At 45.4% G+C, this 27247-nt stretch overlaps 1 protein-coding gene across 1 annotated transcript in view; it reads left to right on the top strand.

Annotated features, from left to right (window-relative positions):
* The window catches only part of LOC141112990 (uncharacterized), a 72117-nt gene that overhangs the window by 15075 nt on the left and 29795 nt on the right, over positions 1 to 27247 (top strand). Inside the window, exon 2 of the mRNA XM_073606066.1 lies at positions 14721 to 14749. Coding sequence (XP_073462167.1) covers positions 14721 to 14749 — 29 coding nt within the window. The remainder of the gene's footprint in view (positions 1 to 14720; positions 14750 to 27247) is intronic.

The raw sequence follows: 27247 nt of genomic DNA, 5'->3' as shown, positions 1-27247 counted from the left end.
CATGAGGCAAGCCATCACTCCGGAGCAGAGGTTGGTCGCTACCTTGCGGTATTTGGCCACAGGGAGAAGTCTGCAGGACTTGAAGTTCTCGACAGGCATCTCCCCCCAGGCTCTGGGGATCATTATCCCAGAGACCTGTTCTGCCATCATCCAGGTCCTGCAGAAGGAGTATATGAAGGTAAGATTTTTATCCTTTTATATCACATTTTATTGTATTGAATGTTTGCTAATATATTGTATTTCTTCCCTCATTCCCTAATTACCATGATTGTAATATGCTGTGAATGTCCCCTTTGTCCTCATGCATGCAGGATTTTTATGTAATTATTATTTTATGTCCTTCATACATATTTGCCCTTCACTAACCTCCCCAGCATGGTGTCTCCTGCCCTATATTCACCTCATGTAGTCACTTAACAATGTATTTTATCAGCTCCATAGTAGTGCTTTACCCCAAACACCCCCTAAAATGTTTTTAAATGTGATTTGTGCTTTAAATTCAGGCAGAGTGCCAGAGGCTTTTTTTGGGGGGTCCCCAAATCATTTTTAACCCTCCCTCCCCCCAACTGCTAAGTCAGCTGATCCCAATTCTCTATCCTCAATCATCTATCTGCTGACTTTGCCAAACCCATACACACTATACCCATCTCTTTACTGGTCAGATTTATGGATGAATTCCACAAAGCATGTAGTGCAAGGGCCTGCCTGTATACTTTCCAATGGTACTGTTTAAAGTTTTTGTATCCTATTATTATCTTGATAGGTAATAGCAGAATGTTCAAATGTCCTCAAATGTGTACAGTGTGTATTTATATCTTTGTATTATGACACTTCTTACCTGTCCAGTGGGCTGCCAATAGTGTAACTAAGGAGGGGCTGTTCCAAGTAATACCCTGTATTTAGGCATTCATCTCTCAAGGAAGTGAAGAGGGTTACCTGTCCAAGAGTTCCCCCCCCCTATAATGTTAGAAATGGCCCATGAGAGGGGGGGAGGGGGAATATGATAGGTGTACCTTATACTTTGGCCTTGTTAAATTCCCCTTAGTAAATGCTATCTGGAGGTTGCCCCATAATGTTTGTGTCTAATCTGCTTGCCATGTTTCTGTGAAAAAATAGTAATGTTTATTTTTTTTTCCTCAACAGTTTCCTTCAACGCCACAGGAATGGCAGACTGTGGCCTCCCACTTTGCCCAGCGGTGGGACTTTCCTAACTGCGGAGGGGCAATTGATGGGAAACACGTCCACATCGTCCCACCACCCAACTCGGGGTCGTACTATTATAATTACAAGGGGTTTAATAGTATAGTGATGTTGGCGGTGGTGTCGGCTAATTACGAGTTCTTGTATGTGGACGTGGGGAAGAATGGCCGGATGTCCGATGGTGGAGTGATCACCCAGACGGAGTTCTACAGGTGTCTCCAGAATGGCAGCTTGGACTTGCCACCTCCAGAGGACAATGTTGAAGGTCTCCCATTTGTGTTTGTTGCTGATGAAGCATTTGCGCTGGGGGACCACCTGATGCGGCCATTCCCGATGAGGACCCTCACCCCGGAACAGAGGGTTTTTAATTACCGGCTGGCCAGAGCCCGAAGAGTGGTGGAGAACACATTTGGAATCCTGGCCAGCCGGTTCCGATTATTTCTGACACTCATCCATATGGCGGAGTATAAACTGAACCATATAATACTTGCCTGCTGTGTTCTCCATAATTTTTTAAGAAAACATTCAGCCAACTATGCTGGCTCAGTTGGGCCTGAGGCCGGAATCCCTAATCCATCAACACTGACGGCGCTTGAAAGTGCCCGTCCTGGCTTGCCCTCCCTGAATGCCCGTGATGTCCGGTTACGCTACCTGGAGTTCTTTGCGGGTAGGGGGGCTATCAATATGCCAGACAATCTGTGACACCTTTTTCAAATAAAAAACAGCCAAAAGAAATTCTTTGTGGACATTTACTGCTTGTGTTTGTTTTAGCTGACCCTGACAGAAATGTGTTGAGTGCAGAAAATGTCGTGATTGGGTAACCTTATAAAAAACAGTGTTGGCTGGTACTTCCTAAATGCAAAAACACATTTCACTACAAGTGCACTTGCAACTGCACTGAACTTGCACTTGTAGTGCAAAGAGGATTTGCCCTTAGGAAATAACCCCCATTTTTGCATAAAACAGCAATTACATCACCCCAAAAGTGTTGTAGTGTTGAGACAATAATCCACACATTCTTGAGTAAGGCACTTTTTTATACCTGCACAATCACATGTGCATTTCCCAAAGGTTTTTAAAACAAACCAACATGTTTGTTGTATAACAATGTTTGCAGTAGCATTATGAAAAATCAAAATATCCATTTCAGATAAAATAGGCCTGTGTAAAACCAACAAGAAAGCCAAAAAACTTGAACTTACAAAGTTCACATATGGTAAAACCTGAAGGCTATATCAGACATGAGTATTTATGAACTGTGTTTGATATAGCGTTCAGATGGGGGGAAATCACCCCTGGAAAAGCCAAATTTGGAAGATGCACACCAATTTACGAATGTCAACATGTGCTATCTGCCATCAGGGGGGATCAAGGGACGTGTTTTGGGGGAGCAAGCCCTTCCTCAACGCTACTTTATAATTGAGGAAGGGGTTGCACCCCCAAAACGCGTCCATTGATCTCCCGTGATGGCAGATAGCACATGTTGGCACACTGTGTGCATCCTCCAAATTTGGCTTTTCTAAACATTTACAAAATTTTGGTACGATAAAACAGGTGATTTTGTGGGGTTTAAATTTGCCCCAAAACATCAATGATGTTATTATTTTTTTTAATAACATCACTGATTTGTTGCTGGATGTTTTGCAATTGGAGATTACACCCCATAATCTCCCCGATCAGTATCTGGGCACTTTCAGATGTAAAGCGTTCTGGATCACGATCACCTAAAAAGAGATAAAGAACAAAAAAAAAGGTCTCAAAAATCTGCCACCATCCATCTCTTTTACCTGAGCCTGTGGTCGCAGACACTCACCTGTTGTGGTGCCAATCTCCACCATGTCTTCTTCTTCCTCCTGCTCAGCTTCTTGGGTTGGTATTTCCCCTTCTTCCAGAGGGGGGGGTCTCTGGTCTCCTGGGATGAGGGGTGTCCGAGTCTTTTCTCCCCTATGTAAAACAAAAATGGTATACTTAGCACACAGATATTTGATGGCAGAACTAGAAATAGGAAACATTGCTCGGAAGTGGGGTACAATTGTCTATTTTAGCAGAGTTCCAAGATGTATATTTTTTATTGCCCTTTGTCAAGCTGCAATACTTTACCTGTTTGGTACAAGCTTCACAGATGGAGACCCCCTATAGTATACACTGGAGCACCTGTGTGGCCCCCCCTAATAAAAATGGTGTTCTTGTGTCCCACACTAGTGCTCCAGTGTCCAGATGTGAAAACAGCTGCTCAGTGTCCTCTCCTTACACACAATCTAGTTTGCATTTCATTCTAGTAACAAACCCATCTACACAAACAAATATTTGGCATCCAAGTAGGCCCCCAAAAATGTGTGAAAATGCATATGGCCTAAACAATGGTGTTCTAGAGGCCGAAAGAAAAATGTTTGATACGAACGAATAATGTGCCCATGAACATTAAAGTTGACCTTTTGAAACGTTACAACTAATAAAAGCATATGTAGCAGAACGAACGTAATAAAGACAGAAAGAATAGGAACACAGCACAACTACTTACTTTTTTGCAGCACTCTCCGGATCTTTCGGTACTGCTCTGGCTCTCTCAACTTGAGGTCCGACCACCGCTTCCTGAGCTGATCTTTAGACCTTCGTACCCCGAAATTCTGCTCTAGACTCCTGACCACTTTCGCCATGATCTTGGCCTTTCGGATGTTCGGGTTGGGGTAAGGCCCATATTTTCCGTCATAGTCGGACTTCCTCATGATGTCGACCATCTCCAACATCTCCCCAAACGACATATTTGTGGCCTTAAAACGTCTCCTTCTGGATCGGGACGTGCCTGGATCCGGGCTTTCCTCCTCCTCGTTGCTACAATTAGCCCGCACCTGCTGTATGTCCGCCATCATGCTCTTCCCCCACTGCGCCGAACGAAAAGGGGTGTGGAATACACTAGAAAGAACGTCAGGGGCGGGCGGAGTTACACGCATGCGCAGTGAATATAAAGCGTAACACGCGTGCGTATTACGTTTGATCTGTGAGCGGAGGAAGGAGCATTGTACGCGGCGATCGTAAGAACGAAGGTAAGAGACAAACTTGTGCCTATACTGCTTCTAGATTGAGGCCTATATTGTAACAAGATTAGGAGAGTTTTGTGGGACATTAGGCTTTGTCTTGTGTTGTGTCTTGCAGTGAACATGGATATGGTACTGAAAGATAAGGACTTCATTTCAGTCTTCATAGATATGCTAAGGGAGCTGCCCTGTCTGTGGGAGATTACCCACCCCCATTACAAGAACCAAGCAAAGAGGAAGGCAGCACTGGAGCAATTGTGTGAAATTGTGAAGCAGGTGATCCCCACGGCAGACATCACTTATTTAATGATTTTCATTGGTGGCCTGAGGAGCACATATCTGAGGGAGCGCAATAAAGTCCAGGATTCGCAGAGATCCGGAGCAGCAGGTGACATCTATGTCCCCAGGATGTTGTACTACGACAGGCTGCACTTTCTGGCAGGCCAGACTGAACCCAGGCCATCCCTCTCCAGTCTTCCTTCCACGCTTCCTTCCCCCCCCGGCTGAGGCTTCTGACGCCCAACCTGGGCCTTCCAGGCCGCATGTGGAGGAGCCCAGATTGAGCCAGGTATAGCATTCCTCTAAATATTTCTGCTTGTCCAATCAATGATGTGAACTAGATGTTAGTTGGGAGTACTAATTAAGGATTGTGATTGATGATGCAAAACATTACAACTATGTCCCTTTTTCATACACAGGGAAGTCTCAGCCAGGAGGTGGCCGGGCCGAGCCGGCTGGCTGATATCAAGGTCCCTCCACCCCCCCTGAAAACAGAAAGTGGCAGTAGGACGAGTGGCCTAGAGGAGGCGGCTATCAGATTCTTTTGGAGGGCTACAGAGGTCCTGGGAGCACCACACACCAGGCAGGAGAACATTGCTGCATTCATAGCCTATAAAATGCAGAGGATGGAGGAGGGCCAAAAAGCCATGTGTGAGGCCCTCATATCGGAGGCTCTGGCGAAAGGTATGAGGGGCCAAATTACACCTCACACACAGCTTTGGGATGGTCCTCCTCCTCCTCCTGCAGGTCCTACTCCTCCTCCAGGTCCTACTCCTCCTCCTGCCACATCTCCAACTGCACAGCCACAGCCGGGAATGAAGCATGGAAGGAAGACCAGACAGTGAGGACCCTGGATCCAGTCTGTTGGGCAAAAAAATGCAGCCTCTTGTGGTACCACAGCCTGCGGACACAGATGTCATCTGCTGCTATCCAAGTCTCTGTGAATCCCGGACCAGACTGCCCTCCCTTACATATGGACTCCTCAGGCCACCAATTTTGATGTTGAAGAATTGATGTCTGCCGTGGGGGTCCCAGGCTTCGCTAATTTCTCTTGTTGATCCAGTGTTGCCTTCCTCTTTGTTTGGTTCTGATCCCTTAATAAAGGATTTTTGTTTGGAATTATACTCTCCTATGTGTTTTACTTCAAAAAGGACAGTTTGTTTGTGAGGATTCAGGTACATTTCAAATATACAATGTGAAATGAACAAGGGACACCAACACCAAACAATCTCCTTGAGATTAAATAATAAAAGATATCAATGGTGTTGGGGTAACTTGACACACAAAACACACCCAAAAATATTCTGGAGTAAAAATAAAAATAACATTGAACAAAGATCAGCCTTGGAAAAAATCCAAACATTAAATAAAAAAAAAGGCTTAAAATCCAAAATAAAAAAAAACTAAAAAATATAAAACTGTCAGATGTGACAACTAATAACAATATATTCAGGGAATCCCACTAAAACAACACAAATAAAAGTTTGTGAGAAGTGTGTGTGAATACGAGCAGCAAAACGACTTAATTCTTGTCACATTATAAAGAAGAAGAGAGTGCGCTGTATTAAACCATTTTTAACATTGCAGCGTGACGAAAGTGCTGTATCCATTGCGAACGCTAAGTTTACCAGAACGAGCTGTCCCGTGTTGGAATTTCTTCTGAGCATGCGTGGCACTTTGTGCGTCGGAACAGGCCACACACGGTCGGAATTGACGCGATCGGATTTTGTTGTCGGAAAATTTTATCTCCTGCTGTCCAACTTTGTGTGTCGGAAAATCTGATGGAAAATGTCCGATGGCGCCCACACACGGTCGGAATTTCCAACAACACGCTCCGATCGGACATTATCCATCGGAAAATCCGACCGTGTGTACGGGGCATTAGTCCGTAGGGTTCAATATTCAGTTGGCCCACCCTTTGCAGCTATAACAGCTTCAACTCCTCTGGGAAGGGTGTCCACAAGGTTTAGGAGTGTGTTTACGGGAATGTTTGACCATTCTTCCAGAAGCTCATTTGTGAGGTCAGGCACTGATGTGGACGAAAACACAAAAGAAGAGAGTACAAAGCCGTCCTAGTGTAACTCGGCTTTAATATGGTAAAGTTAAAAACACTACAATGGTCAAACTCACATTGTATGAAGATAGATACAGCATAAGGATTCCACTGTGGCTGCACATCTAAAACCACCTCAAGATCCGACAGGGGAAAGGAGAGCCATGGTTGTTCAACCTAGATGCCCCGGATCCTGGCAGCACATCCAAAGCTATCCACGCTCAACGTGCAGATCCTAATGTACATGCGCCTGGTCCAGCTGGCGCTGCTCTCTGAGGAAACACAAACCCACACGAGCAGGATGTGGGATGTCCACACTCTCTTCCCCCCTGTATCCTGCTTGTGTGGGTTTGTGTGTTCTCGAAGTGCAGCGCCGCCTGGACCGGGCGCATGCGTATTAGGATCTGCACTTTGGGCGTGGTGGTGGATAGCTTTGGATGTGCTGCCAGGATCTGGGCAGTTAGGTTGAACGTCCACAGCTCCCCTCTCGGGATCTTGAGGTGGTTTTAGGAGTGTGGCCACAGTGGAATCCTTATGCTGTATCTATCATCACACATTGAGAGTTTGACCATTGCAATGTTTTTAACTTTACCATATTAAAGCTGAGTCACACTAGGGCGGCTTTGGGCTCTCTTCTTTTGTGTTTTCGTCCAGTGCCTGACCTCCAAAATGAGCTTCTGGAAGAATGGTCAAACATTCCCATAGACACACTCCCAAACCTTGTGGATTGACAGCCTTCCCAGAAGAGTTTAAGCTGTTATAGCTGCAAAGGGAGGGCTAACTCTATATTGAACCCTACAGACTAATGCCACATACACACGATCGGATTTTCCGACAACAAATGTTCGATGGGTGCTTGTTGTTGGAAATTCTGACCGTGTGTAGGCTCCATCGGATATTTTCCGTCGGAATTTCCAACAAACAAAATTTGAGATCTGGATCGGAAATTCCGATTGTGTGCACAAAATTCCATGCATGCTCGGAATCAAGCAGAAGAGCCGCACTGGCTATTGAACTTCATTTTTCTCTGCTCATCGTACATGTTGTACGTCACCGCGCTCTTGACGTTCGGAATTTCTGACAAGATTTGTGTGACCATGTGTATGCAAGACAAGTTTGAGCCAACATCCGTCGGAAAAAAAAACATGGATTTTGTTGTCAGAATGTGTGATTGTGTGTACACGGCATAAGACTCGGATGACATTAAAGTTCATGTGCATGTAAAGGCAGGTGTCCCAATACTTTTGGTAATATAGTGTATGTGCACATATTTTATGGATGTGTTATGTGTGACACAACGGAAAATTTATATCAAATACTTACCGTCATTTTCCTTTCCTGATAGACTCCATGACAGCAACGTGTGGGTTAGCCCCGCCTCCATAACTGCCCAATAGGACTCCTCTCCCATTGCTTTAGACTGCTATCCATGTTCCGTAACTAGCCTACTCCAGACATTTGGGAGGGAACTCCTGCTGCCATGGAATCTATCAGGAAAGGAAAATTATGGTAAGTATTTGATATAAATTTTCCGTTTTCCTTACAGACTCCATGGCAGCAACGTGTGGGAAATAACTTGCCATACACACCCAGGTGGGCAAAATGGGCAAAATGCTGAGCAAAGAAACCAAAATTTATTTAACATTGTCAACCGACAATACTTGTAAACCAAAATTAATGGATGACAGAGCGCTTGGTTCAATACAGTAGTGAGAAACAAATGTGTTGAAAGAAAACCAAGAGGCCGCTCTACAAATGATTTCAGGTGCGACATGCTGAGAAGCTGCCCAAGAGGTCAAGATACTCCAGGTCAAATGAGCCGTCACTGCCTCAGGAGGAGCCAAGCCCTTTGCCCTGTATGCCCTCTGAATGGCCTGCACAATCCAGAAAGAAATCTGACTGAAGCCCGCCTTCCTTTGTTTTTACCATGGAGAAGGATGAAGAGAAACTATGATTGTCTGAAAGGAGCCGTAAACTCCAGGTATTGTTTCAGAGTGTGGCCTACGTCAAGAGGATGAACATCCTGATTGTCTTTTGACTTAAATGTGAGAAGCACAATCTCTTGATTTTCATGGAAGACTGAGGTCACTTTAGGGTTTGACCCTAACATGGGAATCAGCACTGCTCTGTCTGGGAAAAAAGTCAGAAAAGGCTCCTCTGAACCTAAATTTCTAATTTCGGACACTCTTTTGGCCGAAGTCACAGCTACCAGAAAAGTAGTCTTGAGTGTGAGGTCTCTTGAGGAAAGAGGTTTGTCAGGATCTGATCCGAGATTAGAGAGAAAATCCAAAACAAGAGGGAGGTCACATTTGGGGAACCTAGGTCTTTTTTGAGACCTAAGCCTGATGGCTCCTTTAAAGAACTGACAGACCAGAGAATGATTTGCCCATGAAACTCCTGTGAAGGCCGAGATGGCTGATACTTGCACTCTCAGTGAGCTGACTGCCAGAGACAGGTCAAGTCTTGATTGAAGAAAACTCAGTATGTCTTGGACTGCTGGAGAGTTACAAGGATTCAGCCTGGAAGACATGTGATCAGTGAATCTGGACCATATACATTCATATACCCTATTAGTACTTTTCCTTCTGGCACTGAGAAGGGTCGGAATAGCTTCCACAGAGCAACCTAGAGCTTCGAGCCTTCCCCTCTCAAGAACCAAACCTAAGGTGTAGGTAGGATTGACAAGGGTGTAGAGTTGTGCCTTGAGATAGTAGATCTGGCCTGAGAGGTAGGGGAACTGGGTCTCGATAGCTGAGGAGTGTTAACAGAGGGAACCAAGGGCTGTTGGGCAAGAAAGGAATCACTGCTATGATTTCCACCTTCTCTGCTCTGAGCCTCCGGAGAAATTGAAGAATCACTGATACCGGAGGGAAGGCATAGGCTTTCTGAAACCTCCACTGATCCGTGAGAGCATCTGTTCCATACGTCTGAGAGCCTCTGATTCTCGAATAGTATTTGGGCATTTTGTAATTGCATGGAGAAGCAAACAGGTCAACCTCTGGAGACACTCCCAGGATCAGAAGCCACTCGAACACCTCTCTGTGGAGAGACCACTCATTTGAACACAAAAAAGGAAGTCTGCCTTTACATTCTGAATCCCTGGAATGTAAACCGCAGAGATGTTGGACAAGTTCTTCTGAGCCCAGCTCATTATTGGCTCCACTTCAGGGACCAGCTGCGAGTTCCACCCTGCTTCCTTATGTAAGCCACCACGGTTGTATTGTCCAACCTGAGCATTACTGACGAATTCATTATTAGATGGCGAAATGAGAGGAGTGCCTGAAAGGCGGCCCTCAGCTCCAGTATGTTGAAAACAATCCCCCGAGAAGGGGAACTCCATCTGCCCTGAGCCACTTCCGAAAGGCAGTGAGCGCCCCAGCCCCAATTGCTGACATCCGATGTTATCGTGACCCATGAGATGGGAATGATTGAATGGTATTTGCACAGATTTTTCCCTTGAAGCCACCAAAGGAGGGACGCTCTCATGGTTGGAGTAAGGTGTATGTGCTGCATTTGACTGGAAGAATCCCATTGTTGAAGGAACCCTTTTTGGAAGGGCCGTGTATGCCATTGGGCCCACTTCACCATAGGAATGGTGGCTATCATTGTGCCAATTAGTTTCAGGCATTGGAGAGTGGAAAGGTGAGATGACGCGAGGGCTGCGTTTATTCTGTCTCAAATCACTCCAGTCTTCTCTTCTGGAAGGGAAATAGTGCCTTCCACCGTATTGAAGTGAGCTCCTAGAAACACAAGGGATTGTGTTGGCCCTAGATGGCTCTTCTCTAAATTCAGGAGCCACCTTGCAGGGTGGAAATGACTAAGCTCCTGTGCTCTAAAAGTTGGTCTTTGTTCTGAGCTAGGAGAAGTAGGTTGTCCAGATAGTGGTGGAGACGAACCCCTTTGACACGGAGAAGAGCCACAACAGACAATAGGACCTTGGAAAAGACCCGAGGTGACGTTGCTAGACCGAAGGGGAGGCACGTGAATTGCAGATGCTGATCGCCTACCGCAAAGCGGAGGAATTTTTGGAAGTTCGTTGCCACTGGCACGTGGAAGTAGGCATCTTTTAGATCGATTGAAATCAACCAGTCTCCCAGATGTACTGACTGTTGAATTGTAAGTAAGGATTCCATTTTGAATTTTTCCTTCCGGATAAAGAAATTGAGATGGGTTAAGTCTATGACTGGTCTCCATGTGCCGTTTTTCTTTTGTATCATGAACAGAGGAGAATACATGCCTTTGCCTCGTTCGTCTTCTGGAACAGGGATGGCTGCTCCTTGATCCAATAAACATTTCACGTAAGTCAACAGGACCTGCCTTTTCTCTTCTGAACCTGGAAGAGTTGTAGGAACGAATCTGAGTCTTGGGGTGTTGTTGAAGACACACGTGTAACCGAAGGAGACCAACTTGATGGTCCAGTAATCCCGGATTGAGGCCGCCCAGACATGCCGGAGGTGGAGAAGACAAGCCCCCACCTGGCATGCCTGAGCGGGCCCAATCTCAAAAGGCCTTAGTGGAATCCTGGTTGCCAGAGGAACCACCTTTTGTGGGTTTTTTGAAAGAAGACTGCCTGGATTTCCAGGACCTTGAAAACTCCCAACCAGGTCTGTAGCTGCGCGCTTCCCTAGCGCGATCAGAATTTTGACTTCTTGGGAATGAGCATTTCTGATTCTGTAGCCATCGATCTTGAGGGAGGAAACCAGACTTTCCATCTGTGGCCCGGGTTATGGCACTATCAAGCTTGTTGCCAAATAAGGACGTTCCCTCAAAAGGAATACGGCACCAAGCTTGTTTGGAAGCTGGATGCGCCAACCATGGACGACCAGATGGACGTGCTGAAACAGCCACCAACGTAACCCGGAACATCAGGCGGATGACATCAATGGAAGCCTCCCCAAGAAAGGCGGACGCAAGCCTGATCTCCTGGATAGGGAACTCTTTAGCCGTTTCACTGGAGATACCTCTAAGAAACTCATCAACATTGTCAGACCAAGATCTAAGGTCCGTCAGATTTGCAACTTGAAAAGTCAGCTGAAGGTCCGGTGAAGCCCACACATGATCCGATTGTCCGCCGGATTTGGTCCGTCGGCGTCCGTCGGACAAGTCCGGTCGAAAAGTCCGACTGTGTGTACGCTGCATAAGGGAAGAGTTACATATCTTACTAATCTCATAAGTGCTGCGTCCACCAAAGGAGCTGACTCAAGGTGTTTTACTTCCTTGAAAGGATACAGTTTCAAGACTTTTGATTGCATGGAACTCTTTTTGCCCATCTTGCTCCATTCATCAGATATGATGTCCCCAGCTCAGAGAGAAAAGGAAAGTATTGTCGCTCCTTATTGAGCTGCTTGAAAATTTTTCTCTGTTTTGGGGGGGGAAGTAACAGGGTCTTCCCATTTCAGAGCCTCTGTTACTGCTTTCACCAAGGAAAGAACTAAAGCATATTCAAACCCCATTCCTGGATCTTCTGGATCCGATTCATTGTCTGAGATAGGAGCAGAGTGGCGACTTGGCTGGGAAGATTCCCATGTCTCGTGTACTAAACCTTCTCCCACTGGAGGGCATAATGGGTCTGGTGGGAAATCACGGGGCTGTTGAGCCTCTCTTTCCTGTAGAGATTCTTTCACAACCCACCTTACCATAGATTCCAGGCGCTGGTATGCACCATCCCTCTCATCTGCGGCTTTAGAAAAGCAATGATCACAGAGAGAGTCTACTGGAACAGGCATCCTACACCCCTAGCATGATTTTTCTGGTCTCTTACTAGAGTGAGATGAAGGGGGGTGAGGAAGATCTTTACTGTGCTGTTCAGATCTGGAAGGAGACCTACAATGGCTAGACCTGGAGGAAGATTGCCGGTGGTGTGATTTTGAGGATCCACTTCCTCTATGGGAACTACGCTGTTGATCAAACCTAGAAGGGCTGTGAGAAAGAAACAGAAAGAGATAGATAGAAATCAGCTAGTATCCTATGCTCTACTCTTTCCCTTAGAATAGGCAGAAAAACATAAACTACAGACATACCTCCTACAAGTGGGTTGGCAACTAAGGGGCAGTGAGGAATCCATGGTGTCAAAACAGTAGGAAACTGCAGGGATAGAATACACATCAGCTGTCTGACAAAGAAACAAACCCCCAAACATTAGAGCTTGTTTTTACCTGGAACCGCCAAGTTAGTACCCCCGGGAAGTCACCGTAGAGCCCACGATCATTCCGGGGGCTCTGTAGGCTTCCTACAGTTTTTAAAAGTGGTGCCCGTGATGTCATCGGCAACGTCTGATGTGAGACGCTTGCGCGCATGTGCAAACCAAGCCTCATCATCGATTCGGGTCCGCGCGTGCACAGTGCGCCCGCCGGTACCTGGAAGTAAGAGAGAGCAGCTGCTGGAACGCAGGAAGCATCAGCGCCAGGCATAGGACACCAGCGACGCTAAAGACAATGAAAAAGAAGGTACAAACAACACACAAACACTGCTGCCATGCAGGTATATATGGACTTACCACTCCACCTACGATCACCTGTGCCGAGGGGGCCGACACACACACCGGACTTATAGCAGATAATGGCCACCTAAATAGCAATAGGCAGATAGGCCGTGCCCACTTAGATGAACATGTTCCAATCCTTCAGCGCTACTCTGCTGTAGACTCCATACCCTGCTTAACTGTCAGGGCCTATTGGAGGAACGTAACTTTGCGTAATTTTGCTGATTCGATCGTAGGGAAGTCATCTTCAGGTAGAAGAACCAACACATGGTCCTACAGAGGAGGACAAAAAAGGAACATGGATAGCAGTCTAGAGCAAAGATTTATGGGAGAGGGGTCCTATTGGGTAGTTATGGAGGCGGGGCTAATCCACATGTTGTTGCCATGGAGTCTGTCAGGAAACAATTTTTTATGATATAGGTGTATAATAAAAACTAACCTTTTTTTCATCTAAGCAATCTGGTGATTTATGGGAAGCTCTCTATATTTTTCTGGAAGCACACTGAAAGTCCTCAGCCACTCTGTAGTTGTTTTCTTTTCCTTATCTATTACGGCATGGTGTTTACAGAGAAAAAACATATAGTTTCTGTTTTTATCAGTGATTTCACTGTTCTAAATATTTGCTGATGTTATCACAGCACACCATTGTGAATGTTTCTAAAGGCAATAGGTTTCTATGCATTAAGATAAAAAACCTTCTGCACGCAGCTCTCCCCAGCATCCCCCCCCCCCACTGATACTTACCTGAGCCTGACCTTAATCTAATGATGTGCACGAATAACAGAGGCTCTGTCTGCCATCTCCCTCCTCATTGGCCCAGAGGCAGCAGCAGGAGCCATTGGCTTCTGCTGCTGTCAATCACAGCCAGTGACGAGGGATTGAGGGGGCGGGGCTGAGTTCTGCAGTCTGCATCAATAGATGAAGACAGCGAAGCTCAGGATCGAGCCTGCACCAGTGCTCCCATAACAACTGGCTTCCTATGGAGGCACTCGGTGGAGGGAAGGAGCCAGGAGCACCTGCGACGACCTGAGAAGGGGAGGATCGAGGCTGCAGGTAAGTATGACGTGTTTGTTATTAAAGAAAAAAAAATACATTTAGAATCACTTTAAAGTGAACTGCAGTCAAACTGCCTAAAGTGACACAAAACATTTTACTTATTTTCCAAAAATAACCCATATATGTGCACTACTTACTGCCCTGTAATCTGTCATGAAATGGTTTCTTACTGTGGTTTCTGCCTCCTTGGAAAGTCTTTTGTGAGCTCCCAAACCTCAAGCAGGAATTGATATGAATGTATATGGGCCACTTCACACCATAGAAACACAGTCCGGATGCTTTACGGATGCTTTTCTGCATGCGCGTTTTTGGTGCAGTCCAGTGCATTTTTTCCCCCTCTTTTATCCTAACTGTGTATTTTTTTTTTTTGAGGTCATAGTTCTACCCTTATCAGTAACCTGTCCCTTGTCTGTGCAGTGGATAATGTGTGGATATAAGAAGATTGTCTGCAGATAATTACAAGTCCTTCAGCAAGGATAACAGTAAATGTTTATGTATTTTAATTTTGGGGTTAGCTGTTTGCCTGGCGTTCCACTATATAGGGAAAACACACAGTTGTACATTTTATTTAATATTTTCCTTAGTAACTCAGAATTTATTTAATTTTGTTTTACAGGCTCAATACAATGACAAAGCACAAAACAGGTACGTATCTTTAAATAAATACTATATATATTTCGGTCTGTTTAACTACCAAAATGTTGCATGTACAATGCAGAGCAGTAGAAAGTATTCACCCTTTACAGCTTTAACATTAAAGGGGAGTTCCACCCATTTTTTTAATTTGCAGTCATTCCCATGGCCATTCTCACTGCTATTCTAAATGGCAATAATTGTTTTTTCTAAATACCTTTTTTCTATGTTTTCACGCAGCACTTCTGGCTCCGGCTGCCTAGGTGATTATGTCACAAGGCAATTCCCATGGACTCCTGGGGTATCTGCGTCATCTATCCCAGGAGTCAATGGGAATTGCCTAATACCGAAATACGCATGATTTCCAGTCCGGAAATGACGCGAATGGGAGGAGTTAGGTGCCATTGCTATGACAACCTGTCAGAAAGAAACATCGCCATGCAGTGGCATTTTTCACCCCTCCTCCTTCCTGTTTCACTCACTGAGTTTAATGTAATGTGAGCTGACACACACCGAGCTGTGCATTCAGTAGCCTCTCTTGTGCCCCTATTGGCAGGAAGAAGAAAGCCAATTAAAGGCACAGTTACAGCAGCCAATCAGAGAGACTGTACTGAGCTGCAATGGATTCTGGGACATGCAGTTCTCTCACAAAACGGTCCCATAGACTGGTATACAGGGAGAAACTACAAAGCCCTGGATGCTCTGCACAAAAAGGAACTGAGGACTCCATTTTGTGTTCTTCGGAGATTCAGAGCTCTCCATGAGGTAGGGAGAGATACAGACGTGATCTGAGGGGCTGCTGTTACCCACAGATGGGATCCATCCAGCCACAGTTCCAGAGGTCGGTGTGTTGATCCTGCCACAGCTCCAGGAGTCGGACGGTGACGGACATCCCACCTGAGAGGGATCCTGGCTATATTTCCAGGCGTTCCTGAGCACGTTGGCCGATCCGGTTACAAGGCGGCCAGTCGGGCCTTTCGGGGAACTTGTCGCTTGATCCTTTGGTCACAGAACGGGTGAGCGGGCGTTTACCCATCTTTAAAGACATGGTAGTCAGCCAACATTGCCTCACCAGTGCCCACATTTTTAGGAACACTTGCACCCTGCTGAACAGTCACTACATTCCACTTTGCCAGGATACTTTTAAGTACCCCTCTGTTTATCCTGCTCAACAGGACACCAAGTGCACCAACGCCAGGCTAGCTGAAGATTCTGGATATCTCCATTGTGAGGACCCTTTCTATTACTCCATCAGTATCAGTAATTTAGTGATTCCAGTGACTACCTTTAAAGGGGAAAGCTTACGTTAAATGTTAAAGTGATAAATTGCATTTGTGGCCTATTGCCTTACATGTAATTGCATGGGTCTGTGATTTCAGGATTTGAGGGAAACAGACTGACTTGTTAAGTCAGATCAGTTCCCCCTTATGCCTGAGTGCATAGGCCACTCTAGATCTATTAAAATTATTTGACTGTGCTATTTTTAAGTCTGCATTTTGGGTTTGATTAACACTATTAAAGACCATAGTTTGCCATCCTTGACTATTGAGTTATCAGATCATAGGCTCTATAGGCTCTAATAGGTGTCAAAAAAGGTGACCTGCGAGCGTCATGTTTGGCACTCGCAGTTCACCCAGGTGTGTTAGAACAGTGAATGAATATTCGCATTCCTAACACTGAACCGCCTCTCCGCCAATCAGGTGCTTGGGTCTGTTACCCATCACCTGATTGGCTGAAACGACAGGCGCTACGATTGGACGCCTATCAGGAGGTTGGACTTAACCACTTAAGGACCGCCTAACGCCGATTTACGTCGGCACATGTACGTGATTTGCCTTCCGCGGGTGGGGGGTCCAATCGGACCCCCCCCCCCGGTGCCCGAGGCGGTCCCGTTCTGTTCCCCGGCGATCCGAGATGAGGGGGAGGCCATCCGTTCGTGGCCCCCCCCTCGCGATCGCCGCCGGCCAATGGGAACATTCCTTTGCTGCTGTATGCTAAACAGCAGCAAAGGAAATGATGTCATCTCCCCTCGGCTCGGTAGTTTCCATTCCAGCGCCGAGGGGAGAAGACATCAATGTAAGTGCACAACACACACACACACAGTAGAACATGCCAGGCACACAAAACACCCCGATCCCCCCCCCCGATCGCCCCCCGATCCCCCCCCAATCACCCCCCCCCCTGTCACAAACTGACACCAGCAGGTTTTTTTTTTGTTTTTTTGTTTTTTTTTCTGATTACTGCATTGGTGTCAGTTTGTGACAGTTACAGTGTTGGGACAGTTAGTATTACCCCCCTGTAGGTCTAGGATACCCCCCTAACCCCCCCTAATAAAGTTTTAACCCCTTGATCACCCCCTGTCACCAGTGTCACTAAGCGATCATTTTTCTGATCGCTGTATTAGTGTCGCTGGTGACGCTAGTTAGTGAGGTAAATATTTAGGTTCGCCGTCAGCGTTTTATAGCGTCAGGGACCCCCATATACTACCGAATAAATGTTTTAACCCCTTGATTGCCCCCTAGTTAACCCTTTCACCACTGATCACCGTATAACTGTTACGGGTGACGCTGGTTAGTTCGTTTATTTTTTATAGTGTCAGGGCACCCGCCGTTTATTACCGAATAAAGGTTTAGCCCCCTGATCGCCCGGCGGTGATATGCGTCGCCCCAGGCAGCGTCAGATTAGCGCCAGTACCGCTAACACCCACGCACGCAGCATACGACTCCCTTAGTGGTATAGTATCTGATCGGATCAATATCTGATCCGATCAGATCTATACTAGCGTCCCCAGCAGTTTAGGGTTCCCAAAAACGCAGTGTTAGCGGGATCAGCCCAGATACCCGCTAGCACCTGCGTTTTGCCCCTCCGCCCGGCCCACCCAAGTGCAGTATCGATCGATCACTGTCACTTACAAAATACTAAACGCATAACTGCAGCGTTCGCAGAGTCAGGCCTGATCCCTGCGATCGCTAACAGTTTTTTTGGTAGCATTTTGGTGAACTGGCAAGCAAGCACCAGGCAGCGTCAGGTTAGCGCCAGTAGCGCTAACACCCACGCACGCACCGTACACCTCCCTTAGTGGTATAGTATCTGATCGGATCAATATCTGATCCGATCAGATCTATACTAGCGTCCCCAGCAGTTTAGGGTTCCCAAAAACGCAGTGTTAGCGGGATCAGCCCAGATACCTGCTAGCACCTGCGTTTTGCCCCTCCGCCCGGCCCGGCCCACCCAAGTGCAGTATCGATCGATCACTGTCCCTTACAAAACACTAAACACATAACTGCAGCGTTCGCAGAGTCAGGCCTGATCCCTGCGATCGCTAACAGTTTTTTTGGTAGCGTTTTGGTGAACTGGCAAGCACCAGCCCCAGGCAGCGTCAGGTTAGCGCCAGTACCGCTAACACCCACGCACGCAGCATACACCTCCCTTAGTGGTATAGTATCTGAACGGATCAATATCTGATCCGATCAGATCTATACTAGCGTCCCCAGCAGTTTAGGGTTCCCAAAAACGCAGTGTTAGCGGGATCAGCCCAGATACCTGCTAGCACCTGCGTTTTGCCCCTCCGCCCGGCCCAGCCCAGCCCACCCAAGTGCAGTATCAATCGATCACTGACACTTACAAAACACTAAACGCATAACTGCAGCGTTCGCAGAGTCAGGCCTGATCCCTGCGATCGCTAACAGTTTTTTTGGTAGCGTTTTGGTGAACTGGCAAGCACCAGCGGCCTAGTACACCCCGGTCGTAGTCAAACCAGCGCTGCAGTAACACTTGGTGACGTGGCGAGTCCCATAAGTGCAGTTCAAGCTGGTGAGGTGACAAGCACAAGTAGTGTCCCGCTGCCACCAAAAAGACAAACACAGGCCCGTCGTGCCCATAATGCCCTTCCTGCTGCATTCGCCAATCCTAATTGGGAACCCACCGCTTCTGCAGCGCCCGTACTTCCCCCATTCACATCCCCAACCAAATGCAGTCGGCTGCATGAGAGGCATTTTCTTTATGTCCTCCCGAGTACCCCTACCCAACGAACCCCCCCAAAAAAGATGTTGTGTCTGCAGCAAGCGCGAATATAGGCGTGACACCCGCTATTATTGTCCCTCCTGTCCTGACAATCCTGGTCTTTGCATTGGTGAATGTTTTGAACGCTACCATTCATTAGTTGAGTATTAGCGTAGGGTACAGCATTGCACAGACTAGGCACACTTTCACAGGGTCTCCCAAGATGCCATCGCATTTTGTGAGACCCGAACCTGGAACCGGTTACCGTTATAAAAGTTAGTTACAAAAAAAGTGTCAAAAAAAAAAATATATATATAAAATAAAAAAAAATAGTTGTCGTTTTATTGTTCTCTCTCTCTCTATTCTCTCTCTATTGTTCTGCTCTTTTTTACTGTATTCTATTCTGCAATGTTTTATTGTTATTATGTTTTATCATGTTTGCTTTTCAGGTATGCAATTTTTTATACTTTACCGTTTACTGTGCTTTATTGTTAACCATTTTTTTGTCTTCAGGTACGCCATTCACGACTTTGAGTGGTTATACCAGAATGATGCCTGCAGATTTAGGTATCATCTTGGTATCATTCTTTTCAGCCAGCGGTCGGCTTTCATGTAAAAGCAATCCTAGCGGCTAATTAGCCTCTAGACTGCTTTTACAAGCCGTGGGAGGGAATGCCCCCCCCCACCACCGTCTTCCGTGTTTTTCTCTGGCTCTCCTGTCTCAACAGGGAACCTGAGAATGCAGCCGGTGATTCAGCCAGCTGACCATAGAGCTGATCAGAGACCAGAGTGGCTCCAAACATCTCTATGGCCTAAGAAACCGGAAGCTACGAGCATTTTATGACTTAGATTTCGCCGGATGTAAATAGCGCCATTGGGAAATTGGGGAAGCATTTTATCACACCGATCTTGGTGTGGTCAGATGCTTTGAGGGCAGAGGAGAGATCTAGGGTCTAATAGACCCCAATTTTTTCAAAAAAGAGTACCTGTCACTACCTATTGCTATCATAGGGGATATTTACATTCCCCGAGATAACAATAAAAATGATTAAAAAAAAAAATATGAAAGGAACAGTTTAAAAATAAGATAAAAAAAGCAGAAAAATAATAAAGAAAAAAAAAAAAAAAAAAAGCACCCCTGTCGCCCCCTGCTCTCGCGCTAAGGCGAACACAATCGGCGGTCTGTCGTCAAACGTAAACAGCAATTGCACCATGCATGTGAGGTATCACCGCGAAGGTCAGATCGAGGGCAGTAATTTTTGCAGTAGACCTCCTCTGTAGATCTAAAGTGGTAACCTGTAAAGGCTTTTAAAGGCTTTTAAAAATGTATTTATTTTGTTGCCACTGCACGTTTGTGCGCAATTTTAAAGCATGTCATGTTTGGTATCCATGTACTCGGCCTAAGATCATCTTTTTTATTTCATCAAACATTTGGGCAATATAGTGTGTTTTAGTGCATTAAAATTTAAAAAAGTGTGTTTTTTCCCCAAAAAATGCGTTTGAAAAATCGCTGCGCAAATACTGTGTGAAAAAAAAAAATGAAACACCCACCATTTTAATCTGTAGGGCATTTGCTTTAAAAAAATATATAATGTTTGGGGGTTCAAAGTAATTTTTTTGCAAAAAAAAAATAACTTTTTCATGTAAACAATAAGTGTCAGAAAGGGCTTTGTCTTCAAGTGGTTAGAAGAGTGGGTGATGTGTGACATAAGCTTCTAAATGTTGTGCATAAAATGCCAGGACAGTTCAAAACCCCCCCAAATGACCCCATTTTGGAAAGTAGACACCCCAAGCTATTTGCTGAGAGGCATGTCGAGTCCATGGAATATTTTATATTGCGACACAAGTTGCGGGAAAGAGACACATTTTTTTTTTTTGCACAAAGTTGTCACTAAATGATATATTGCTCAAACATGCCATGGAAATATGTGAAATTACACCCCAAAATACATTCTGCTGCTTCTCCTGAGTACGGGGATACCACATGTGTGAGACTTTTTGGGAGCCTAGCCACGTACGGGACCCCGAAAACCAAGCACCGCCTTCAGGCTTTCTAAGGGCGTGAATTTTTGATTTCACTCTTCACTGCCTATCACAGTTTCGGAGGCCATGGAAAGCCCAGGTGGCACAAAACCCCCCCAAATGACCCCATTTTGGAAAGTAGACACCCCAAGCTATTTGCTGAGAGGTATAGTGAGTATTTTGCAGACCTCACTTTTTGTCACAAAGTTTTGAAAATTGAAAAAAGAAAAAAAAAAAATGTTTTTTCTTGTCTTTCTTCATTTTCAAAAACAAATGAGAGCTGCAAAATACTCACCATGCCTCTCAGCAAATAGCTTGGGGTGTCTACTTTCCAAAATGGGGTCATTTGGGGGGGGGGTTTGTGCCACCTGGGCATTCCATGGCCTCCGAAACTGTGATAGGCAGTGAAGAGTGAAATCAAAAATTTTCACCCTTAGAAATCCTGAAGGCGGTGATTGGATTTTGGGGCCCCGTACGCGGCTAGGCTCCCAAAAAGTCCCACACATGTGGTATCCCCATACTCAGGAGAAGCAGCTAAATGTATTTTGGGGTGCAATTCCACATATGCCCATGGCCTGTGTGAGCAATATATCATTTAGTGACAACTTTATGCAAAAAAAAAAAAAAAAAAAAAAAAAAGTGTCACTTTCCCACAACTTGTGTCAAAATATAAAATATTCCATGGACTCAATATGCCTCTCAGCAAATAGCTTGGGGTGTCTACTTTCCAAAATGGGGTCATTTTGGGGGGTTTTGTGCCACCTGGGCATTCCATGGCCTCCGAAACAGTGATAGGTAGTGAGGAGTAAAATCAAAAATTTACACCCTTAGAAATCCTGAAGGCGGTGATTGGTTTTGGGGGCCCCGTACGCGGCTAGGCTCCCAAAAAGTCCCACACATGTGGTATCCCCATACTCAGGAGAAGCAGCTGAATGTATTTTGGGGTGCAATTCCACATAGGCCCATGGCCTGTGTGAGCAATATATCATTTAGTGACAACTTTTTGTAAATATTTTTTTTTTTTTGTCATTATTCAATCACTTGGGACAAAAAAAATAAATATTCAATGGCTTCAACATGCCTCTCAGCAATTTCCTTGGGGTGTCTACTTTCCAAAATGGGGTCACTTGGGGGGGTTTTGTACTGCCCTGCCATTTTAGCACCTCAAGAAATGACATAGGCAGTCATAAACTAAAAGCTGTGTAAATTACAGAAAATGTACCCTAGTTTGTAGACGCTATAACTTTTGCGTAAACCAATAAATATACGCTTATTGACATTTTTTTTACCAAAGACATGTGGCCGAATACATTTTGGCCTAAATGTATGACTAAAATTTAGTTTATTGGATTTTTTTTATAACAAAAAGTAGAAAATATCATTTTTTTTCAAAATTTTCGGTCTTTTTCCGTTTATAGCGCAAAAAATAAAAACCGCAGAGGTGATCAAATACCATCAAAAGAAAGCTCTATTTGTGGGAAGAAAAGGACGCAAATTTCGTTTGGGTACAGCATTGCATGACCGCGCAATTAGCAGTTAAAGCGACGCAGTGCCAAATTGGAAAAAGACCTCTGGTCCTTAGGCAGCATAATGGTCCGGGGCTCAAGTGGTTAAAGGAGTTGTTTCTTTTTTCAACCTCACCTACTATGTAATTATGTAACTATGAGAGGACTGGAGGGGACGCATGGAAGACACCACTTGCCGCCATCACCCGCTGCCCTGAGACAGGGTAAGTGGCGGACAGACGGCAAGAGGGCGGGGGGGGGCTCACAGTGGCCGCATTCGATGGCACAGTGGCAGCATTTGAGTGTTTTTGATTTAAATACATTATTAAAATGTACTATTATATTATTATTTGTTATAATTACTTATAGTTATTTGTTATATTATAATTTCGTGTTTCAAACTTTATCATACCCGGGATGTCTACTCTTGTTTGGGCAGATTTAAGTGAGTTCATCCTTAGAATTACAGGCCTACAATATAAAACGTCAAATTTCCATGCAAAACAATGTACCCCTTTGACATTCAAAATTGAGACATAATCATGCGGAGGTTAGGGAGGTTAATCAAATAGGTCTGTGAGTGCACGTAGGTCTGCGGGTGCACGTAGTTCTGCGAGTGCACGTAGGTCTGCGGGTGCACGTGGGTCTGCGGGTGCACGTGGGTCTGCGGGTGCACGTGGGTCTGCGGGTACCTGTGTATTGTCTTGTTGAGTGCCTGTGTATTGTCTTGCTGAGTACCTGTGTATTGTCTTGTTGAGTATTAGTGTCAGGAAGCTAGTTGTTGGGTAATTTGGACAGGGCATAATCCTGAATCCTCATTAAATTAATAGGTATGATGCCAGGCGGGTGTGGAGAGGCGACACGTTGTACATCTTGCAGCATGTATGCGTTCCTTGATCATCCGATCGATGGTGAATACTGCTGTGCAAAATGTAAGCACATTGTTTCCCTGGAATCCCAGGTTCTGAACCTGGGGAAGCAACTGTCAGCACTGAGAAGTCCCTCCATACTAAAGAAGAGCCAGGAACGTACACGGCAGGTGCCAGCACAGAGGCGGGTGGATACAAAGAGGTGCAGGCACTAAGAAAGAGTAAATGGGTGACAGTCAGGAAGGGTAGAGGGAGAAGTGCCAGGGAGGCCGATCCAGGGCTGGAGCATCCCAAAAATTACGCTTCATTGAGTGACATTGGTGAAACCAGTCAGAGACCAGCACTGCTGGAGCTGAGGGACTCTCCTAGCTGCCAGGGGAAGAACTCCTCCAGTGAGTATGGGGGGGAGTGAAGGGAAAGGAAAGACAGATTCTGGTGGTAGGGGACTCAATTCTTAGAAGGACAGAGGGCAATCTGTAACCAAGACCTGAAGCACAGAACTGTTTGTTGTTTACCGGGCGCTCGGGTTAGGCACATCACGGACAGATTACTGGGAGGGGCTGGGGAAACTACGTAGAGAGTTATTTACTGTAACAGCGGCAAGGATGTGGAATTCCCTACCACATTCCCTACCACAAGTGGTGGTATCAGCGGGGAGCATCGATAGTTTCAAGAAACTATTAGATAAGCACCTGAACGACCACAACATACAGGGATATACAAGGTAATACTGACATATAATCACACACATAGGTTGGACTTGATGGACTTGTGTCTTTTTTCGACCTCACCTACTATGTAACTATGTAATATCCTGCCCCCATTGAGTTTAGCTGGTTAGTGGGCATGGGAGGGAGTGGGCTGTCTTTTACCACTGTGTATACGCCCACATGTGTGACTCTATAGTCACATGGGCTGCTCAGATGTGATAGGGAGGAAATGCTCAGCATAGAAACTCACTGTAAACTGAGCACGTGCACAGCTGCCACCACAGCTGCAAAATCCCTAGCTGAATTGGGGACATGAACAGAAGGTGGAGACAGAAAGCAGCATGATCAACCAGGTTGTTTGCAGAATATAGAAAACAAATCTCATTGTGACTAAGGGCTCCATTCACAAAGCAGTATCTTACCGAATCTGAGTATGCAGTAAGATACCGCATAGCGTTTTTATTTTTTCAAAAAGTTTTTTAGCATTCACAAAAAAATGCTAATAAAATACCGCATGAGTTATTTTCTAAAGTCATGACGTATTTTAGTAGTGAAAGCCTGCAGTAATTTACTGCCAGCAGTAGCCGGCATTCTTACCACAGGCTGTCACTAGCTGGTTGTTAAGGAGCGGGCAGCCACTGGTGTCCTTAACCACTTGCCGACCACCGCATGCCGATGTACGTCCCTTTTTTGGGGACGGATATCGTTGTTATGGCAGCAGCTAGCTGCTTCACCGCGAGATCACTTTTATCGGTGGCGCAAGAGGGCCCCCCCCCCCCGCCGCTTACCGGAGCCGTCGGCAGCGGCAGAGGCGATCGCGTCTGTTGCCTAGTGCATGGAGACGAGTAAGGGGAAGATGGTGCCCACTCGTCTCCATGACACTGCAGGGCGGAAGAGACGTCAAAACGTCACTTTCGCCCATACGTCTTAAAGGCACATTTTTTTCAATGTCATTTTTTTAAATGACTTTTTTTTTTTAATTACGTTTTAGTGTAAATATGAGATCTGAGGTCTTTTTGACCCCAGATCTCATATTTAAGAGGACCTGTCATGCTTTTTTCTATTACAAGGGATGTTTACATTCCTTGTAATAGGAATAGAAGTGACACTTTTTTTTTTTTTTAAAGTGTAAAAATAAATAAAATCATGTATAATAAATAAGAAAAAAAAAAAAATTTATCCGCCCTGTCCTGACGAGCTCGCGTGCAGAATTGAACGCATACGTGAGTAGCGCCCGCATATGAAAATGGTGGTCAAACCACACATGTGAGGTATCGCCGCAATCGTTAGATTGAGAGCAATAATTCTAGCCCTAGACCTCCTCTGTAACGCAAAACATGCAACCTGTAGAATTTTTTAAACGTCGCCTATGGAGATTTTTGAGGGTAAAAGTTTGACGCCATTCCACGAGCAGGCGCAATTTTGAAGCGTGACATGTTGGGTATCAATTTACTCGGCGTAACATTATCTTTCACAATATAAAATAAAATTGGGCTAACTTTACTGTTGTCTTATTTTTTTATTCAAAAAAAGTGAATTTTTTCCAAAAAAAGCGCGCTTGTAAGACCGCTGCGCAAATATGGTGTGAAAAAAAGTATTGCAATGACTGCCATTTTATTCTATAGGGTGTTAGAAAAAAAACAATATATAATGTTTGGGGGTTCTAAGTAATTTTCTAGTAAAAAAACCTGTTTTAAACATGTAAACACCTAAATTCCAAAACGAGTCTGGTCCTTAATTAAAAACCAGTAACTGTCATGGTTAAGAAGCAGGCGGCCACCGCGTCCTTAACAATGGATGAGCCATCAGCTGTCAGTGGGGTTCCCCGCTGAATGTAAAAAAAATAAAAATAAATTCCGGCAATAAAAATTAAGAAACAAAACGACGTAGGCTCCCCCCCTAATCCATTCCAGGCCCTTTGGGTCTGGTATGGATTTTGAGGAGAACCCCCACGCCAAAATGTTTAAAAAAATGTTGTGGGGTCACCCCCAAAATCCGTGCCAGACCCTTACTAGAGTATGCAGCCTGGCAAGTCAGGAAAGGGAGGGGATGAGCAAGCGCCCCCCCCGATCCATACAAGGGCACATGCCCTCATCATGGCCCCCAAAGTACCTTGTCCCCATGTTGATGGGGAGAAGGGCCTCATCCCCACAACCACTGGGACAAAGGGAGGGACGGAGAGGAGATGACAGCTTGATTGAAGATTCACACTGTTGTACCAGACCACAGATGTTGGCAGTAGGGATGAGCTCCGGCGTGTTCGCATGGCGCACGTGCCGAGCCCGCCAGGAAGTCGGCACGGCGCAGCGCTAATCACAGGCAGGGAGACATTTCCCGATCTCTGCAGCCGCACATCGGGAAATGTCTCACTGCTTGTGATTAGCGCTGCGCCGTGCCGACTTCCTGGCGGGCTCGGCACGTGCGCCATGCGAACACGCCGGATCTCATCCCTAGTTGGCAGCTATAAAGCAAAACACTTCATCCCTGTTGGTTTCTTTATTTACTATCAAATTTCACGTCTTAGCATTTTTTTAAACATAGTGTTACATTAGCATTCTCAGCAATACCAAAGTTGAATAAATAGCACCAAGATGTCTCTCTGGAAGAGATGGGATGTTCTGTGGACTGATTACTTTTTGATGACACATAGATCCCATACAGGTGGATGACCTGGGTGGTCTGGGGTTATTTCTGCTGCCATAGGCCTGGCTGCCTGCTACTATTCAAGGAAATATTCATTCTTTCTGCAGTCTAAAAAATGTAAGGAATGTCACACCCTCAGTTTATTGATGGGACCCGAAGCTTTGCTGAGTCATGTAGCAAGACTTGTTTCTAACATGTTCAGGCGAATCAATACCTGAAAAAAGTACATTTATAAAATAGACTAATCAAAGTTATGCATGAACCTGATTCACAATGTTATAGCATTGCAGGAAAACAATTGCTCAGTAAAATCTTTCCACATTTAGGACCCATTCACACTTATGCATTATGGTAACAGACGGTAAAACATACGTTTTAACCCATGCTAGCGCATGAACCATGGTGTATTGCCATGCCATTAATTTTGAATAGCACCACAAATGCACTATTACAATTTATTTATTTTATTTATTTCAGGTACTTATATAGCGCCGTCAATTTACGCAGCGCTTTACATATCCATTGTACATTCACATCAGTCCCTACCCTCAAGGAGCTTACAATCTAAGGTCCCTAAACTAGGGACAATTTAGACAGAAGCCAATGTCCTACCAGCATGTCTTTGGAGTGTGGGAGGAAACCGGAGTACCCGGAGGAAATCCACGCAGGCACAGGGAGAACATGCAAACTCCAGGCAGGTAGTGTCGTGGTTGGGATTCAAACCAACGACCCTTCTTACTGCTAGGTGAAAGTGCTACC

Source organism: Aquarana catesbeiana, linkage group LG11 (assembly GCF_042186555.1).
Source record: "Aquarana catesbeiana isolate 2022-GZ linkage group LG11, ASM4218655v1, whole genome shotgun sequence".
NCBI classification, from domain to species: Eukaryota; Metazoa; Chordata; class Amphibia; order Anura; family Ranidae; genus Aquarana; species Aquarana catesbeiana.
The sequence above is the reverse complement of the archived record's forward strand: the minus strand, read 5'-3'. Positions and strand labels throughout refer to the sequence as shown.